Raw genomic sequence first — 19,676 nt, 5'->3', positions numbered from 1 at the left:
CTCTCTTCTGGAAAAACAAATTGAATAGGTAACCTGGTGCGCACTTTCTCCGCAGAGCAACCCACGTGTACCTCCCCAGTCTAATGGTGAGCCTGGCGGCGCCCCTCGTCGTCTTCCAGCCTCCTCACCAGTGCATCTTCCACTCCTCCGAGCTTGTGTATAACTTGACCAACCAGTGATGAGGTGAGTGAGGGAAGGGAACAGAAGGGAAGGGAGAGGAAAGGAAGGGAAGGTTGAGAAAGGGAAGGGAAGAGAAGGGAAGGTTAAGGAAGGGAAGAGAAGGGAAGCTCAAGGAAGGGAAGGGAAGGTCAAGGAAGGGAAGGGAAGAGAAGGGAAGGTGAAGGAAGGGAAGAACATAAGAACGTAGGAGTCTGCAAGAGGCCGGTAGGCCTGTACAAGGCAGCTCCTTTGAACCTAAGCTCCCGTGTATCTAACCCCACCTAATATCGCTGTCCATGAATTTATCTAATCTATTTTTGATTAGAAGAAGAGAAGAGAAAGAAAGGGAAGGGAAGAGAAAGGAAAGGAAAGGGAAGAGAGGAGAAGGGAATGGAAGGTCAAGGAAGGAAAGGGAAGGGAATGGAATGAAAGGGAAGGGAAGGGAGAGAAAGATAAAGGAGCGAGGAGGGGAAGGGAAGGGAGAGGAATCAGAATCAGAAACTTTATTTCCATTTTATACAATGGTTATTCTTTACAGGCTTAAAACTATTGATCATAGTATATAGAGTGTTCCCCCCCCCCAGGCGGGGACTCCGAGGCAGGGTGAAGGTGCGCCATTTTGAAATTTGGGAAAAGATGTCTACATAGTTTGTCTATTTTTGATCTGTTGCTCTGTCTGGAAAGCTGGATTTTCTTATAGCCTTCTCAAACTAATGCTTCCTCTACATAGTTTGTCTATCTGTTGTCTGTCTGGAAAGCTGGATTTTCTTATAGCCTTCTCAAACTAATGCTTCCTCTACATAGTTTGTCTATTTTTGATCTGTTGTCTGTCTGGAAAGCTGGATTACCTCACGTCATTAGAATGCAATTGATACCTTTTCTTGGCCTTTGGAAAGAGTTGATGTGAGGGGAAGTGTTGAGGATGCCCGCCTACGGTCCTTGCTGAGCAGTTTCTGTGTCTTTCAGAGCGTGTGAAGCAGTTTGCCAACCTGGTCCTGGCCCTCATGATGCTGTTCGCCAGGTACAATCACTGGATGGTGGGCGACAAGTTTGAGAGACTCGCCCCCTCACTGGTAATTATGCCCCGTTGTCATTTTTCCTTCTCTCTGTTCAGGGGCAGGACCTAGTGTTTTTTATGCCTTTTTTGTTTTATTGCCCTTGAACCCTAAAAGATAAAACTACATAACCTCCCCTAACTTAACCTCACCTAGCCTTACCTAACATCTCCTAACTTAACCTATCCTCCCTTACCCTAGCCAAGAAGTCACCCGCAGCCGCCGAAGGGAAGGACGGAGGAACAGCCGCCAACTCCATCGCTGGCGGCTCCACATCTACTCTCGTCTCCTCCTCCTCCTCCTCCTCTCTCAACATGGACGGTCGAAAAAGGATGTTTAGTGTGGAGGTGTTTGATTGGGGTATGTGGGTTGGTGTTTATAATTTCATTTGTGTGTGTGTGTGTGTGTGTGTGTGTGTGTGTGTGTGTGTGTGTGTGCGCTACCCTTCCCTCCCTCCCTCACCCCAATGTTTGTCTCTAGGTGTTTGTAGGCGATAAGATGACCTTTCAACACACCTTCTTTCTTTCCTTTATTCTTTCCCTCTTTACAACGTTATTGTAAGTATACGTAACCTTAAACTAACGAAATACAAGTTACGTGAATCCTACCCTCAAGATGTGTTATTTTGATCTCTGTACGTATAGGCAAGATTACGTCTCTTAAACTAACGATATATAAGTTATGTCAACCTTAACCTGCGAGATGTTTGTATAAGTAACCTCATTTCATTTCATATGTTGCCTTGATCTGTATGTATAGGGAAGATTACATGATTTAAACTGATGGAATATAACTTGTCAACCTTACTTACGAGATGTTTGTATAAGTAACTTCAATTCACACTTTGATCTCTGTACGTCGAGGCAAGGTTACGTCAGCCCAGCACTCACTGTTTGCTTATTTCTCGTCTTTACGTGGACGTAACATTACGATCCTTGTATTGCTGTAGGACTTGTGTTGTGGAGAGGAAGTATTGCTGTAGGACTTGTGTTATGGAGAGGAAGTATTGCTGTAGGACTTGTGTTGTGGAGAGGAAGTATTGCTATAGGACTTGTGTTGTGGAGAGGAAGTATTGCTGTAGGACTTGTGTTGTGGAGAGGAAGTATTGCTGCAGGACTTGTGTTGTGGACAGACAAACAACATAATATAATCTGATAAGGGAAGTAAGAGTGTTATAAAAATTGCAACAGTTTGTCAGAAAGGCCTATTTTTAACCCCTTGACTGTGGATTTCCTACAAGAAGACATCACCAAGCTTTAGGAGTGGAACAAAAAGTGGCTGCTACAATGCAATGAGGAAAAAATGTAAAGTCCTGAACCTTGGGAGGGGATATCCAGCACACCAATACCACATGGGAAACACTCCACTATCCACCACAGAGGGAGAGAAAGACCTGGGAGTGTATGTTACCAGGCTACCAGTGAAGGGATATCCAGCACACCAATACCACATGGGAAACACTCCACTATCCACCACAGAGGCAGAGAAAGACCTGGGAGTGTATGTTACCAGGCTACCACTGAAGGGATATCCAGCACACCAATACCACATGGGAAACACTCCACTATCCACCACAGAGGCAGAGAAAGACCTGGGAGTGTATGTTACCAGGCTACCACTGAAGGAATATCCAGCACACCAATACCACATGGGAAACACACCAATATCCACCACAGAGGCAGAGAAAGACCTGGGAGTGTATGTTGCCAGGCTACCAGTGAAGGGATATCCAGCATACCTGGGGATATCCACCACACCAATACCACATGGGAAACACACCAATATCCACCACAGAGGCAGAGAAAGACCTGGGAGTGTATGTTGCCAGGCTACCAGTGAAGGGATATCCAGCATACATGGGAAACGCACCACTATCCACCACAGAGGCAGAGAAAGACCTGGGAGTGTATGTTACCAGGCTACCACTGAAGGGATATCCAGTACACCAATACCACATGGGAAACACTCCACTATCCACCACAGAGGCAGAGAAAGACCTAGGAGTGTATGCAACCAGGCTACCAGTGAAGGGATATCCAACATACCAATACCACATGGGAAACACTCCACTATCCACCACAGAGGCAGAGAAAGACCTGGGATTATATGTTACCAGGCTACCAGTGAAGGGATATCCAGCACACCAATACCACATGGGAAACACTCCAATATCCACCACAGAAGTAGAGAAAGACCTGGGAGTGTATGTTACCAGGCTACCAGTGAAGGGATATCCAGCACACTGATACCACATGGGACACACTTCACTATCCACCACAGAGGCAGAGAAAGACCTTGGAGTGTATGTTACCAGGCTACCAGTGAAGGGATATCCAGCACACCAATACCACATGGGAAACACTCCACTATCCACCACAGAGGCAGAGAAAGACCTGGGAGTGTATGTTACCAGGCTACCACTGAAGGAATATCCAGCACACCAATACCACATGGGAAACACGCCAATATCCACCACAGAGGCAGAGAAAGACCTGGGAGTGTATGTTACCAGGCTACCAGTGAATGGATATCCAGCACACCAATACCACATGGGTAACACTCCACTATCCACCACAGAGGCAGAGAAAGACCTGGGATTATATGTCACCAGGCTACCAGTGAAGGGATATCCAGCACACCAATACCACATGGGAAACACTCCACAATCCACCACAGAGGCAGAGAAAGGCCTGGGAGTATAATTATGTTACCAGGCTACCAGTGAAGGGATATCCAGCACACCAGTACCACATGGGAAACACTCCACTTTCCACCACAGAGGCAGAGAAAGACCTGGGAGTGTATGTTACCAGGCTACCAGTGAAGGGATATCCAGCACACCGATACCACATGGGAAACACTTCACTATCCACCACAGAGGCAAAGAAAGACCTTGGAGTGTATGTTACCAGGCTACCAGTGAAGGGATATCCAGCACACCAATACCACATGGGAAACACGCCAATATCCACCACAGAGGCAGAGAAAGACCTGGGAGTGTATGTTACCAGGCTACCAGTGAAGGGATATCCAGCACACCAATACCACATGGGAAACACTCCACTATCCACCACAGAGGCAGAGAAAGACCTGGGAGTGTATGTTACCAGGCTACCAGTGAAGGGATATCCAACATACCAATACCACATAGGAAACACTCCATTATCCACCACAGAGGCAGAGAAAGACCTGGGATTATATGTCACCAGGCTACCAGTGAAGGGATATCCAGCACACCAATACCACATGGGAAACACTCCAATATCCACCACAGAAGTAGAGAAAGACCTGGGAGTGTATGTTACCAGGCTACCAGTGAAGGGATATCCAGCACACTGATACCACATGGGACACACTTCACTATCCACCACAGAGGCAGAGAAAGACCTTGGAGTGTATGTTACCAGGCTACCAGTGAAGGGATACCCAGCACACCAATACCACATGGGAAACACTCCAATATCCACCACAGAGGCAGAGAAAGACCTGGGAGAGTATGTTACCAAGCTACCACTAAAGGAATATCCAGCACACCAATACCACATGGGAAACACTCCACTATCCACCACAGAGGCAGAGAAAGACCTGGGAGTGTATGTTACCAGGCTACCAGTGAAGGAATATCCAGCACACCAATACCACATGGGAAACACTTCACTATCCACCACAGAGGCAGATAAAGACCTGGGAGTGTATGTTACCAGGCTACCAGTGAAGGGATATCCAGCACACCAATACCACATGGGAAACACTACACTATCCACCACAGAGGCAGAGAAAGACCTGGGAGTGTATGTTACCAGGCTACCAGTGAAGGGATATCCAGCACACCAATACCACATGGGAAACACTCCACTATCCACCACAGAGGCAGAGAAAGACCTGGGAGTGTATGTTACCAGGCTACCAGTGAAGGGATATCCAGCACACCAATACCACATGGGAAACACTCCACTATCCACCACAGAGGCAGAGAAAGGCCTGGGAGTATAATTATGTTACCAGGCTACCAGTGAAGGGATATCCAGCACACCAATACCACATGGGAAACACTCCACTATCCACCACAGAGGCAGAGAAAGGCCTTGGAGTGTATGTTACCAGGCTACCAGTGAAGGGATATCCAGCACACCAATACCACATGGGAAACACTCCACTATCCACCACAGAGGCAGAGAAAGGCCTGGGAGTGTATGTTACCAGGCTACCAGTGAAGGGATATCCAGCACACCAATACCACATGGGAAACACTCCACTATCCACCACAGAGGCAGAGAAAGGCCTGGGAGTATAATTATGTTACCAGGCTACCAGTGAAGGCAAAATCCGTGCCAATTGCAGCGGACGGGTTAAGAAATATATATACATGCAACATTTTGAAGTTTTTTTATTTTTTATTTTTTTTTTAATTTTTTTTTTACATGTGGCCTACAGCGCCGGTAGGCTAATCCATATGAGCCTGATGGTCGGCCCTAGCCCGTCATGGCGCAGGCAATTGTTTATAGTGGCGCCATTATTATTATTGGCTCATGCTGCCCCCCGGAGCTCATTCTTGATTCCACTTGTGCTGCAGAGCTTCTTCTAGAGTCTGGGTTGATAGGTGGTCTTCAGGACAGCATGTGGGTAGTCTTAGGCCACTTGGCGGTGACTGAAAAATCCCAGGTGGTTAGCGGCGGATTCGAACCATCATGGACAACGCACCGAATGCAAGGCTGGCACGCTAACCACTCAGCCACTGCCTCCCCTGAATGTATGCCTACATTTTTTTTTATGGTAAAGGAAACAGCTGAGGGCAGTAAATGAAGCAGGAGTCACATCACGGCAGCCACTATAAATAAAATTCGCCTGTTCCGCTAATGGGCTGGGGCCGTCCAAGAGGGCCTACTGGTGCTACAGGCAGACAGGGGATAGACAGGAAGCTGATGAGAAAATAGAATTCCCAAACCAATTCTGGTGTGTGTCTGTATGCATGTGTGTGTGTGTGTGTGTGTGTGTGTGTGTGGACTAGAACAAACAAACAAAAAACATAGACCAATAGTTACATTAGGAAGACATACTCAAAAAGGAAAAAACTTATTCATGGAAACCAACAAGGAAAGGTTAGATACTGAGGAAGGGAGGAAGAACAAAGGGGTGGAATAAGATAACATGTGCTTGTGTGCTTAGAACTGAGTGTTGGAAGATCAAGACAGGAAGGAAGGGCATGATTGCAGGCTGCTGGAAAATACAATACAATACATTACGATAGATTACAGTATGGAAAGTATGTACCTACCTCTAATAGTACATACTGAGGATGATATGTAGCTACTTCTTCCATCCTCACAATTAATACAGGAAGGAAGGGCATGATTGCAGGCTGCTGGAAAGTACAAAAAGATACATTGCAATAGATTACATCATGGAATAATAGTGTGTAGCTATACTAATACAGAGGATAATATGTAGCTACTTCTTCCATCCTCACAACGAAGGCAGCATTTCCAGACAGTAAGTAACAGCATAATCGCAAACCTCTGGAAGATACAAAGTGACACAAAGTGAAAACATAATTGGAAGCTGCTGCTGGAAATTACGAAAAGGACATTACGAGATGAAACACAACAGACCAGCGTGCTTCCTCCTTCCTCTGAATTATGGCAAAATCTCCTGGACAGGAACAGAAAAGAAAATGACAAACTGCTGGAAAAATACAAAGAACTACTGGGAAAGAAATGGACGCAAGGTGATAGATTATGTTATGAAAAGGGGAAATAATATGTGAACTAACTGTCCCTTCCCCTGAATAGAGACACATAAGCCAATGCCAAGGAAATAAAGACACTAGACCAGTGGCTCCCAAACTTTTCACATGATGCCCCCTATTGATTTATAAGAAATCCTCACGCCCCACATCATTTGTTACTCCTTCGTGTGTGTGTGTGTGTGTGTGTGTGTTTATTTCTTGCAAAACTGCAATTTTTGGCAGATGGAATCACACCCTCTCTTTACCTAGCTCACGCCCCCCAAGGAGGCATGCCCCCCAGATTGGGAACCACTGCACCAGACGATAGATTGTCACGAAATAGGGCAATGATATGTGGGGTCATCAGTACAGGTGTGGGGTCATCAGAGCAGGTGTAGGGTTGGCAGGGCAGGTGTGGGCCCATCAAGGATTATTGTCAGGACAGGTGTGGGGCTGTCATGGCAGGTGTGGGGCTTTCAGGGCAGGTGTGAGGATGTCAGGGCAGGTGTGGGATTGTCAGGCCAGGTGTGGGGCTGTCAGGGCAGGTGTGGTGTCATCAGTGCAGGTTTGGGGTCGTCAGGGTAGGTGTGGGGCCATCATGGAAGGTGTTGGATCGTCAGGGCAGGTGTGGGGCTTTCAAAGCAGGTGTGACGATGTCAGGGCAGGTGTGGGATTGTCAGAGCAGGTTTGGGGCTGTCAGGGCAGGTGTGGTCTCATCAAGGCAAGTGTGGGTGTGTCAGGGCTGGTGTTGTGTCATCAGTGCAGGTTTGGGGTCGTCACGGTAGGTGTGGGCCCATCATGGGAGGTGTTGGATCGTCACGGCAGGTGTGGGGCCGTCATGGCAGGTGTGGGACTGTGAGGGCAGATGTGGGGCCATACGTCAATGCAGGTGTGGGGCCGTACATCACGACAGGTGTGGGGCTGTCAAGGCAGGTGTGGGACTGTCAGGGCAGGTGTGGGACTGTCAAGGCAGGTGTGGGGCTGTCGGTCAGGGCAAGTGTGGGATCGTCAGGGCAGGTATGGGCCGTCATGGCAGGTGTGGGACTGTCAGGGCAGGTGTGATCGAGGTTGTCAGGGCAGGTGCGCGCGATTGTCATGGCAGGTGTGGGGCCATCATTGCTGGTGTGGGACTGTTAGAGCAGGTGTTGGGCCATCATGGCAGGTGGTGAGCGATCATGGCAGGTGTGGGACTGTCATGGCAGGTGTGGGGCCATCATGGCAGGTGTGGGACTGTCAGGGCAGGTGTTGGGCCATCATGGCAGGCGTGGGACTGTCAGGGCAGGCGTGGGACTGTCAGACCAGGTGTTGGGCCGTCACGGCAGGTGTGGGACTGTCAGGGCAGGTGTTGGGCCGTCACGGTAGGTGTGGGACTGTCATGGCAGGTGTGGGGCCGTCATGGCAGGTGTGGGACTGTCAGGGCAGGTATTGGGCCGTCATGGCAGGTGTGGGACAGTCAGGGCAGGTGTGGGGCCATCATGGCAGGTGTGGGACTGTCAGGGCAGGTGTTGGGCCGTCATGGCAGGTGTGGGACAGTCAGGGCAGGTGTGGGGCCGTCATGGCAGGTGTGGGACTGTCAGGGCAGGTGTTGGGCCGTCACGGCAGGTGTGGGACTGTCAGGGCAGGTGTTGGGCCGTCACGGCAGGTGTGGGACTGTCAGGGCAGGTGTTGGGCCGTCAGGGCAAGTGTGCGATCGTGAGGGCAGGTGTGGCCGTGTAGGGCCGTCATGGCAGGTGTGGGACTGTCCAGGCAGGTGTGGGGCCGTCATGGCAGGTGTGTGACTGTCAGGGCAGGTACGTGTTGGGCGGTCATGGCAGGTGTGGGGCCATCGGGGCAGGTGTGCGATCGTCAGCGCAGGTGTGGGACTGTCAGGGCAGGTGTGGGGCCGTCATGGCAGGTGTGGGACTGTCAGGGCAGGTGTTGGGCCGTCAGGGCAAGTGTGCGATCGTCAGGGCAGCTAGGTGTGGGGCCATCACGGCAGGTGTGAGATCGTCAGGGCAGGTGTGGGGCCATCAGGGCAGGTGTGGGGCCATCAGGGCAAGTATACGATCGTCAGGGCAAGTATACGATCGTCAGGGCAAGTGTGCAATCGTCAGGGCAGGTGTGGGGCCGTCAGGGCAGGTGTGGGGCCATCAGGGGAAGTGTGGGGCCATCAGGGCAGGTGTGTGATCGTCAGGGCAGGTGTGGGGCCATCAGGGCAAGTGTGGGGCCATCAGGGCAGGTGTGATCGTCAGGGCAGGTGTGGGGCCATCAGGGCAGGCGTGGGGCCATCAGGGCAGGATTGGGGCCGTCAGGGCAGGTGTGGGGCCATCAGGGCAGGTGTGGGGCCATCAGGGCAGGATTGGGGCCGTCAGGGCAGGTGTGGGGCCATCAGGGCAGGTGTAGGGCCATCAGGGCAGGTGTGGGGCCATCAGGGCAGGTGTGGGGCTGCCAGGGCAGGCGTGTGCATGGGGCCGTCAGGGCAGGTGTGTTGCCGTCATGGTGCCTTCCTGTGGTCAGGGGCCGTCTGTCTTGCCCATAATTCCGCCCCAACCTTACCTATGACACACACCCGTGTAAGGCATTGTGCTGCCAAAACATGTGTGTGTATTGTACGCAGGAAATGACGACCCCCCCAACCTTACGTACCCTTATACCCGTATAATGCACTGCACTGCCAGATTCGTGTTGCCTTGGGTACCTGGCTATACAGTAACCAGCAGATAACATTATTTCGTCTGATGTGGAAATATATTTACAAGTTGTATCGTTTGTGGTCCAATGTAGCGTGTTTGAGGCTCGTGTGTGTAGCGGAATTATAAAGTTCCAGTTGGCAACGCTGCCAGGTGACAGGTTAGCTTTGAATGCACCAAGGTATGCGGCGGTGGAAGCTTTGAGGGGTGATATATGGGGTGGAGCACCTTTAGGGAAAGATTTAGGAAGGCTACCCTTAGATACAAAGTCAGACTGGAACGAATGGATGACGCGAGGCTGGCACGGAAGGTTTACTTGTGGAGTGTGCATGAGAGCAAATGGATTAAGAACTGCATGAGAATGGTTGGTGACAGTGGTATGCGAGTCAGGTGGGTGAGCAGAGAGGAAGGGAGGCGTTTCTTTGAATGGAAGGTGACTGACAGAAATAGTGAGGGTCTAGAATGGGATGCGAGAAAGTGGAAGAGAGAGATAGACAGTGCAGTGAAAGGTGACGGTCTGAGGAGGTGGAAGCATGCGATGGAGCGAAAGACTACTTTGGAGTGGTACAGGGAAAAGGAAGCCCCGCAGTGTGTCAGCTGGTATGATGGAAGCCTGGGTGGTGATCTTCTCTTCCAAGCTCGAGCGCAGTGTATGAATGTGAATGCAAGAAATTACAGGTGGTCTGAGTCCCGCAGCAAAGTGTGTCAGATGTGTGACAGGGGTGTGGATGAAACTGTCGTGCATGTGATACTGGTGTGTGGGAGGTACCGGAGAGAAAGGACGGAGATGATGAGGGTGGCACTGAGTGAGATGGGCTGGGATGTGAATGGGAGGATTGCAAGGACAGAGAGGGAATGGATGCTGCTGCTGCTGGGACTGAGTGATGAAGCAAATGATAGAATTATAGAAGCCATCAAGAGTTTTCTGGAAAAGATGTGGTGTGCAAGAAATAGGGAATTGGAAGATGTGTAATGGATACTGCTTGTTTTGTTTTATTTTTACAGGTTGTGTCGATGCGAAGGCCTGACTCTCCAACGGGTCACCTGTACAGCAAGAGCAAGAGAGCACACGCCGCATCCCTTCTGGCCCTGCCCAACCAGCCCCCTAAAACACCCCAGAAGAAGAAGACGACGAAGGCTCCACACCCACGGGCCAGCGCTGGGGACCTGCTGGCCAGCGACACCCTCAGCCCCAACACTGCCAGGACAACACCTCCACCACCGCCGCCGGGAAGTCTTAACCTTCTCATGCAGCAGAAGTAGGTAAGCTGTCCTGCACAAGACAGGCCGCCCTCCACTCATAAGAACATAAGAACATAGGGAAACTGCAAGAGGCCGGGTGGCCTACAGGGCAGCTCCAGAATCCCCCCCACTACTCACGATGGGTGAGGTGTAGTTACAGGGGTTACAGGTAGAGGCTTGATCCTCGTTATACCGGCGGTATTAGGCACGCATCCAGTACCCCGTCACCCTACTGCACCCACACCTCACTGCCACCTGTCGTCCTCGTCCATGTAGCTATCCAGGGTTAAGATTCGTTTTAGGTCCGTGCCAGTATCTCATTACCTACCTTATGAAACATCAGTATCTCTTCATATATCCTTTCGGCAAAACTTAAGAATAACCACTACAAACCAATATTCGTAGTAATTTAGCACGTGAAAGAATTATCATTATAATGCATTTTCGTATACGTTTTACCTTGGGGAGGGGCCAGGGGAGCAAGCCTCTTTAATTATAGAGTTAGGTGGCTTGGATTTTCCAAGTCCATTGTTATTGTTTCACAACCGCCTCTATACACAGACTGAGCCTCATACCTGCCTTTGCAGTGCACCCTACAAACTAGTTCCTAAGTCAGTAATATCCAAAATGCGCATGGATTATAACAATTTCGGACAAAAACGGTCTTTAAGAGTTTTACGTTATTTTTTTCTCTATATTAAAGCAACTAATGCCGCAGCTATTTGTATTTTCTAATACATTCGTAAAATATTACTACGCGAGGGTATCAGCGGCGGCACCTAACGGTGGGTTCCTGAAGTCAGTTGTTTTCAAGCCGCCATAATGGATGGAAGGCCCGACACTCACTCACTCAAAATATCAGTCTACTTTACCTTTCGGTAAGTGTTAACTGAGTATTTAACCTCTTTATTGGTGTGCATGTAGGTTGACAAAAGGACCGATTACTATCCCAGTACCGGGTCCAACAAAGACACGGGCGTGTCATGTGTCACATGGTGTGACAAGCACGTGTCAGAAAGCAAACGGATATTGTTCAATGCGAGATACTTTTAGTGGAGTTTGAGTAAAATGGAGGCCAGGGTCATACGTAGCAGTCGGTAGGTCACTCCCGCGTCAGTTAACAGCAGGAGCGTCAGTTCGATCTGGATGACAGCTGTCACAAATCTGTTTTATTTTGTACCTTAAACTACTCGGTAAAATTATATAGCATAAACTTAAAAGAAGTGGACGGTTTAACCATCAGTATTGTACCATATGTAATTATGAAACATGACATTTCCCAAGAGTTGCTCGACTACGATTGGGGTGGTGGGGTGGGGGTTCAACTACGCTGACCATCCAATTGCACGCCCTACACTCGTCAACAGACCCGCTGCGGCGGCTGCTACGTTATATAGGAATAGATTAAAAGAGTATACGTTAGAATTTCCTTTCTTTAGAGTCGAGTGATTTTTCCCTATTTTGGGGATTTTTGAAGGGACATTTTGAAAGCCCATTTTTCAGTGATTTGGCCGTCCACCACCAAAACCACTGTTCCCTACAGTGATTAATCGAGCTAACGACCACAAAACCACAGCTCCCTAAAGGGATTAATCGAGCTAACGCCGCGCCGCAAAATAGCTCGCATTCATTACCTACCGTATGAAGAATCAATAGGTCTTCATATAGTTTTTTTATACAAACGTTTGGTTAGCGACGGTACGCTTGGTTAGCAACGGTGCGCTTGGTTAGCGTTGGTATGCTTGGTTAGCGATGGTACGCTTGGTTAGCGATGGTACGCTTGGTTAGCGATGGTACGCTTGGTTAGCGATGGTACACTTGGTTAGCGATGGTATGCTTGGTTAGCGACTAGCCCACGCATGTGAGACCAGGTCCACCACGCGTGTTTTTTTTTTTTTTTTTTAGAACACGCAGCCCAACGGCTGCCGTGCTGAGGGCCGGGTATATCCTGGGCTTGTTCAGCCCGAGTCCCGGATGACCTTGAGTCATGGCTCAGGGCTGTTTTGGGGTGGTTAGCGATGGTATGATTGGTTAGCGATTAGCCCACGCATGTGAGTATACAGTATATGGTAGGGATTTTCCTTACTTTCGAGACTAGGGAATTTTTCCTGATATAGGGATTTTTCTAGGGAAACTTTGGAAGGCCAATGTTCAGTGATATGGGCTCCCCCCCCAATACCCCAGGTCCCCACAGTTCCCCAGGCTTGTCTTGGGGGATTGGGGGGGCTGGGGTGGTGGAGGGGGTGGAGTGGTGATTCTTAAGATTTACCGTTTGGTTGGAGTAGTTTAAATATGCTCCCTGACCCTAAACCCTCTGCGAGCTATTTTACGGCTGCGGCGGCTGGAGCGTCGCTGCCAGCACCAGGAGGCGACGCGCTTCCGTAAACATTATCCCTATTTTCAAGAGTAAAAAAAAAGTCCTTAAATTGGATTTTCAAAGCGTTTCCATGACTGTTGAAGGTTTGTAGAAAAGATATATGAAGAGATACTGAGGTTTCTTAAAGTAGATTATGAGATACTGGCACGGACCTAATACGAATCTTTACCCTATCCAGTCTACTCTTAAAACAAGCTATCGTCCCTGCACTAACTATGTGATTGCTGAGTCTATTCTATTCCCCCACCACCCTATTACTAAACCAATGCTTGCCTATATCTCCTAAATCTATACTTTTCTAATTTAAATCCATTACTGCGAGTTCTATCCTGCTGGCTAATTCTCAGTACTTTACTTATATCGCCTTTGTTGTAACCCTTGACCCATTTGAATACTTCTATCAGATCTCCCCGCACTCTTCGGCTCTCTAGTGAATGTAAGTTTAGATGTTTCAGCCTATTTTGATATGGGAGGTTCCTCAGCCCCTGAATCATCTTGGTCATCCTCCTCTGAACTGAGTCTAGCAAGTTGATGTCCATTCTGTAGAGGCAGCTCCTTTGACCCTAAGGTCCCGTGTATCTAACCCCACCTAATATCGCTGTCCATGAATTTATCTAGTCTATTTTTGAATATGACAATTGTATTGGCACTCACCACGTGACTGCTAAGCCTATTCCACTCATCCAGCACCCTGTTTGTAAACCAATTTTGCCTGTGTCCCTGTTGAATCTGAATTTATCCAGTTTAAACCCATTACTGTGTCCTACCCGGTTCTCTTACCAACAAAACCTTATGAATGTCTCCTTTATTAAAGCCCTTCATCCATTTATAAACCTCGATCATGTCTCCATGCACCCTTCGCCTTTCTAGAGAATGCAAGTTTAACTGTTTGAGTCTTCCCTTGTATGGCAAGTTTCTCAACCCCTGAATCATCTTAGTCATCCTCCTCTGCACCGATTCTAACATTTTGATATCCATTCTATAGTAAGGTGACCAGAACTGAACCGCATAGTCAAGATGAGGTCTAACTAATGCTAAATATAGTTTGAGGAAGACTTCGGGGCTTTTGTTGCTTACGCTCCTTGAAATAAATCCCAGTACCCTATTTGCTCGATATCTAGCTTGAATGCATTGTGCCCTTGGACGGAGATCAGAGCTCACTAAGACCCCTAAATCCCTCTCGCACCCAGACCTGCTTTTGAGAGTGTCATTTAAGCAATAGTTATGTGAGGGGTTGTTCCTACCTACAGTCAGAATACTGCACTTCCCTACATTGAACTCCATCTGCCATTTATCCACCCAGTCATACAATCTGTTGAGTTCACCCTGGAGAATACTAGCGTCCTGATCCGACTCAATTACTCTACCAATCTTGGTATCATCTGCAAATTTACTAACATCACTACCATAGCTGGGCACGATAACAGAAAACCTTATTCCCGATAACCGATAACTGATAATGAAAAACCTTAACGGTGATAACCGATATTCGTTAAATGGAGACACAAATATAGGCGATAACCGATACCCGATATAAATCCACAATTCCGATACTAGCTTGTGATAAGTCCGATAGGCGAAAACGATACTATATTGATATTTCAAATAAAAAACATAGATGAATTCAAATTTTCATTATCCGTATTTTAGAAAACTTACAAAACCTGAAAACCACACGTTGACACGCATATGAACGGTAATATAGAAGAACGTTGAACCCGTTAAGTTGTTATTCCATCCACCGTCAAAAGCTTATGTTTACAAACACTGGTCGTGAACTGCATGCTCAGACCAGCAAGCGTAGACCTGTACAGTCTCACAAAGCTTTAAACCGTAATTAAGAGTTGCTGGAAGGCTGAATCAGACATACAGTACCGCTACCACCATCCTCGCTGTTTCTAGAACGACACTCGATCTGTACGAGTTGTATTTATATGTACAGAGTGTCGTTCTAGAAACAGCGAGGATGGTGGTGATCTATGTTTAATTCAGCTTTCCAGCAACTCTTAATGTGTTAAAAAGCTTTGTGAGACTGTACAGGTCTACACTTACTGGTCGGAGCATGCGCAGTTCACGAGAGACCAGTGTTTGTAAACAAAAGCGCCAGCTTTTGACGATGGGACACCAAATAACACAACACCAGGTGCCTTCAATACCATGGCATGCTCACAAACGAATATGGAATATCAAATTTGAGGCAGTGAATAATCATATTGGGGGCAAAGTTAAATGATTTTTCTCTTTAATAAATTCCTTTTTTGAGTAACATAAAAAATAACCTAGTGTTTTAATTTTGATGATCTAAGTAGTCCCTTAGCTCCTCCCTCATGTTGCATGTGACCTTTTCTTCATTTGATGTTCCTAGCCTCATAGCACTGCACTTTTCAGGGTGGAACTCCAACAACCACTTCCCCGACCAATGTTGCATCCTGTAGAGATCTTCCTGCAGTCTAACACAGTCCTCTCTCTTACCAGTTTGTCTCGATAACTGATGACTGCGTATTTTGAGTAATTATCAAACCCAAAAGTCAGACCCACGTCTGCACCAAATAACTTTTTTCATATTGGTTACTTTATTCAATTAGCGCGAATTCAGTTAGCGCGACCGCGTTCATCCACCTAATTCTCGCGCTAAATGGGGCTCTACTGTATAATACAGAATGTGTCGTCGGCTGTAGGCATATGCAGGCACGGATATGGGGGTGGGGAGCCAGATGACACTGTAAACCCCAAAAAAATATTAGGATAACTAAAATATTTGAAATACCCATGAATTGAGAAAACATAAAATATATCTAAGATACCCCTAAAAAGCTAGAGAGCTGGGGAGCGAAGCCGGCCGCCGCTAGATAGCTCTGGACGCTGTCCTCTAAACTTTAAAAAATTCCTCCTCTATGGTTCCTTGGGCTTTACTATGCGGAGGTGGACGGGATGCTCAGGCAAGATTTAAATTTTTTCGGTGTCTGATGTAATTTTTCACTCCTGCAGGGCCAGGGCACAATGGGCAATTTGCTTTTATGGCCCCGCACTCATCTAACAATCTATATACTCATACAGGGCCGTAGTACGCCGTTCCTAGGGGGGGAGGGGCTGGGGGTGTTGGACGACCCCATCTGCTAAAATGTCCACTTTCTGAGAGAGTCAAAACGAAAACTGGTACCTTTCTGTTGCATTTCTGGAGAACTCAGGATTTTCTTTATTTATTTTCAGTATTTAAGTTCCGGAATCATATATTGAATATTATAGAGTAAGATTTAAAGGCCTAGGAAAAAATCTTTGTGACCTCATTCCTCACATGCAAGCAGAAAGTGAACTTTAGTGCAGGCCACTATCATCATTCAGCACTTGGAAGAGGAAATAAGGGAAGACTTCCTTGCCTTTGTGCGTGCTCATGACCTCACCGGTAAAGGTTTAGCCTGGCTCCTTTTGTGCACCGTTGAAGACCTCGGATTGAACATGGCCAAGTGCAGGGGACTTGGTTTCGATGGAGCAAGTGCCATGGTGGGAACATTCAAAGGGTGTGCCGCAGTACTCATGAAGAAGTACACCCTGGCCAAGCCAATCCACTGCTTTAGCCACCGGCAGAATCTTGTACTGACGAAGGCGTGTGACGTCAAGGAAGTGAAGATCGCTCTTCAAACACTGACCCAGGTGTACAACCTGACCCAGGTGTACAACACTGACCCAGGTGTACAACACTGACCCAGGTGTACAACACTGACCCAGGTGTACAACACTGACCCAGGTGTACAACACTGACCCAGGTGTACAACCTGACCCAGGTGTACAACTCTGACCCAGGTGTACAACACTGACCCCGGTGTACAACACTGACCCAGGTGTACAACACTGACCCAGGTGTACAACACTGACCCAGGTGTTCAACACTGACCCAGGTGTACAACCTGACCCAGGTGTACAACACTGACCCAGGTGTACAACACTGACCCAGGTGTACAACCTGACCCAGGTGTACAACCTGACCCAGGTGTACAACACTGACCCAGGTGTACAACACTGACCCAGGTGTACAACACTGACCCAGGTGTTCAACACTGACCCAGGTGTACAACACTGACCCAGGTGTACAACACTGACCCAGGTGTACAACACTGACCCAGGTGTACAACCTGACCCAGGTGTACAACTCTGACCCAGGTGTACAACACTGACCCAGGTGTACAACACTGACCCAGGTGTACAACACTGACCCAGGTGTACAACACTGACCCAGGTGTTCAACACTGACCCAGGTGTACAACCTGACCCAGGTGTACAACACTGACCCAGGTGTACAACCTGACCCAGGTGTACAACACTGACCCAGGTGTACAACACTGACCCAGGTGTACAACACTGACCCAGGTGTACAACACTGACCCAGGTGTACAACACTGACCCAGGTGTACAACCTGACCCAGGTGTACAACCTGACCTAGGTGTACAACACTGACCCAGGTGTACAACCTGACCCAGGTGTACAACCTGACCCAGGTGTCGACACTGACCCAGGTGTACAACCTGACCCAGGTGTACAACACTGACCCAGGTGTACAACACTGACCCAGGTGTACAACACTGACCCAGGTGTACAACCTGACCCAGGTGTACAACACTGACCCAGGTGTACAACACTGACCCAGGTGTACAACTTCGTTCATCCTTCAAATATGCGCTCTCTCCGCTTCACAGAGGTTGTCAAGGTTACCTCGGCCAAGCGCAAAACGCTTGTTCCCCTGTGCCCCACCAGGTGGATTGAGAGGCATGACAGAATGATGGTTTTCGTTGAATTTCTGCCTGTCATCGCTGTTTTTCTCGAGGAGGAACTTGACGCCACCGCTGGGCTCCTTCTCATCGCCATACGTGTTTCCTGCTTTCTTGTTGGACTGGTTGTAGTGGAGTGTATATTGGCACATACTCTCGAGCCGAGCCAAACTTCAGAGGAAAGATGGCGACCTGGTGTCAGCCGATGCCGTGGCATCAAGACCATTTTTGCCAAGTTCAGAGCAGATGCGGAGAATCATTTTCACGACGTGTTCACGAAAGCGGAAGAACTTTTGGTCGAGGTGGGGTCATCGCATGACACCATCCCTGTGCCACGACTCTGTGGACGACAGACCCAGCGATCAAATGTTCCGTGCGAGAATGCTGAGGAGTACTACCGCCGGGCGGTGTACATTCCGTTCGTGGACCACATCTTGGCTGAGTTGAAGAGTCGGTTCGGTGACGACACAGTGCCTGTCGCACTTCAGCTCAAGCAACTCCTCAAAGGCCCAGAAACGGATGTTGCGGTTGTGCTTCAAGTGGCGAAGCTCTACGAGCTCGACATTGAATCCCTGACACTCGTGAAAGCAGAAGCAGAGCGCTGGGGATTATCTGTTCCGGTCTTCCAAACGATCAAAGAAGCCCAGGCACACGCCAGCACCAGCATCTGAGGAGTACCGTCGGCCAAGAGCGCCTGAACGGGCTTGCCCTTCTCTGTGTCCACCATGATATCCCCATTTCAGTCGAGAGATTGATAAGCAAATTCGGCGAAAAAAACCGCCGACTACTCTTTGCTTGGTGAGGCACTTGTTGAATACTTGGGAATTTGTAAATATATTTCTTTAGATCAGCCAATCTTTGCAAATGTGTTACCTCAATCCCATGTAAAAGAAGCCCTATAAGAATTCCTTTTTATCTTCAGCTGCGTCTAATTTCACATATTAGCTCTTTTTTGTAAAGGTCAGGTTTGTAATTTATATATGACCTGTATTATGATCACCCTTGCTGCTTACATATCGAAATAAACATTTAGTTTTCTTCGAGTGATCGTATGGTGATGATTTCTACCTGTTCAGATCTGCCTTTTTACGGGTCGGATGTGCAATTTGAATTGTTTCTTGTTATTGCTTGCCAGCTTAATATTGATTGCACTTCATATATAGATACAAGAAAAATTCATTTGTCACATATACATTGATTGCTCGGGAGCTGCGGATTTTAAGCAAAGAACCGCCATCACTATCCATTGGTCTTCACTGTTTGAGGCTGTCGCTAACTTATGAAATTTTACCAGCGGTCTCCCCAAAATTGATTTTCTGGATCCGCCCTGCTTTGTTCCTCGTGTCAACTGTTATATCAACTGTTTTGCTTTCCACTGCTTCATTAATCACACTCTTGACTTCCTCCCCAACTTTCTGCTTGACTTCATCAATCCTAGATTTGAACTCACTGTTCACTTGAGACCTGATATCATCTCTAATTTCCTCCTTCAGACTCTTGACATCACTCTTGATCTCCTCTAAGGCCTCAGTGGTTTTAGTTTCCAGGGCATCCATATGTCTTTCTACTTTATCCTGTCTCTTGGATGTGTTGGTTACTTGTTTGAACAATTTCCCCGCAACAATATCGCATTTGGTACAATACCAGTGAATCTTACTTACTTGATTGCTGCTCAGGAAATTATA

General features: G+C 48.0%; 2 protein-coding genes across 57 annotated transcripts in view; one reads left to right on the top strand and one right to left on the bottom strand.

Moving 5' to 3' along the window:
- The window catches only part of LOC126984858 (uncharacterized), a 197,801-nt gene that overhangs the window by 29,862 nt on the left and 148,263 nt on the right, over positions 1 to 19,676 (top strand). For 4 of the 45 annotated variants that reach the window (XM_050839095.1, XM_050839118.1, XM_050839121.1 and 1 more), the window contains one exon: positions 1,126 to 1,232. The exons of 34 other annotated variants lie outside the window; for them this stretch is intronic. In XM_050839095.1, coding sequence (XP_050695052.1) covers positions 1,126 to 1,232 — 107 coding nt within the window. Of the gene's footprint in view, positions 1 to 55; positions 184 to 1,125; positions 1,239 to 1,415; positions 1,433 to 9,125; positions 10,872 to 19,676 lie in introns of those variants that run through there. 7 more of the 45 variants (XR_007738059.1, XM_050839113.1, XM_050839114.1 and 4 more) reach the window with 5 other exon arrangements.
- Positions 1 to 19,676, bottom strand: part of LOC126984853 (uncharacterized) — a 129,588-nt gene that overhangs the window by 97,915 nt on the left and 11,997 nt on the right. Inside the window, exons 3-5 of one of the 12 annotated variants that reach the window (XM_050839062.1) lie at positions 4,899 to 5,096; positions 4,206 to 4,304; positions 1,434 to 3,607 (exon numbers count right to left, since the gene is read on the bottom strand). The exons of 4 other annotated variants lie outside the window; for them this stretch is intronic. In XM_050839062.1, the coding sequence (XP_050695019.1) occupies positions 2,926 to 3,607; positions 4,206 to 4,304; positions 4,899 to 5,096 (979 nt within the window). In that variant the 3' untranslated portion in view covers positions 1,434 to 2,925. 7 more of the 12 variants (XR_007737994.1, XR_007737995.1, XR_007737996.1 and 4 more) reach the window with 7 other exon arrangements.

This window comes from Eriocheir sinensis, chromosome 57 (genome assembly GCF_024679095.1).
Source record: "Eriocheir sinensis breed Jianghai 21 chromosome 57, ASM2467909v1, whole genome shotgun sequence".
In the NCBI taxonomy this organism is placed as follows: Eukaryota; Metazoa; Arthropoda; class Malacostraca; order Decapoda; family Varunidae; genus Eriocheir; species Eriocheir sinensis.
Note: the sequence above shows the minus strand (reverse complement) of the source record. Positions and strands in the feature narration are given on the sequence as shown.